Source organism: Eimeria mitis, genomic scaffold, assembly GCF_000499745.2.
Source record: "Eimeria mitis Houghton genomic scaffold, Emh_scaff2254, whole genome shotgun sequence".
Classification (NCBI taxonomy): domain Eukaryota; phylum Apicomplexa; class Conoidasida; order Eucoccidiorida; family Eimeriidae; genus Eimeria; species Eimeria mitis.
Genome location: NW_013570583.1, coordinates 1,822 through 2,098, shown reverse-complemented (window position 1 = coordinate 2,098; position 277 = coordinate 1,822). Strand labels below are relative to the sequence as shown.

General features: G+C 59.2%; 1 protein-coding gene across 1 annotated transcript in view; it reads right to left on the bottom strand.

The window, feature by feature from the left end:
• EMH_0051060 (uncharacterized protein) overlaps positions 1-277 on the bottom strand; it is a gene marked incomplete at both ends in the record, with an annotated part of 7,810 nt that overhangs the window by 7,126 nt on the left and 407 nt on the right. The window contains one exon of the mRNA XM_013496714.1: positions 50-277. Coding sequence (XP_013352168.1) covers positions 50-277 — 228 coding nt within the window. The remainder of the gene's footprint in view (positions 1-49) is intronic.

Genomic DNA, 277 nt, shown 5'->3' with positions numbered 1-277 from the left:
TGCTGTTGCTGCAGTTCGTTCAGATTCAAGGGCAGAGGCAGGACGCGACCTTCGTGCTGCAGCTGCTGCATGCAGTGCCTGCAGCAGCAGCACGTAGAACGGCGACCCGAGATGTTTCCAGTCTTGCTGCTGCTGCTGCTGCTGCAGCAGCAGCGGAGTGGCACTAGCAGCAGCAGCAGCAGCAGCTGCTGCTGCTGCTGCTGGCGTCGAGGGCGTAGCTGGCCTGAGCAGCCTGCAGTATACGGGGTCTGTGATATCATAGAGATAGACAAAATGT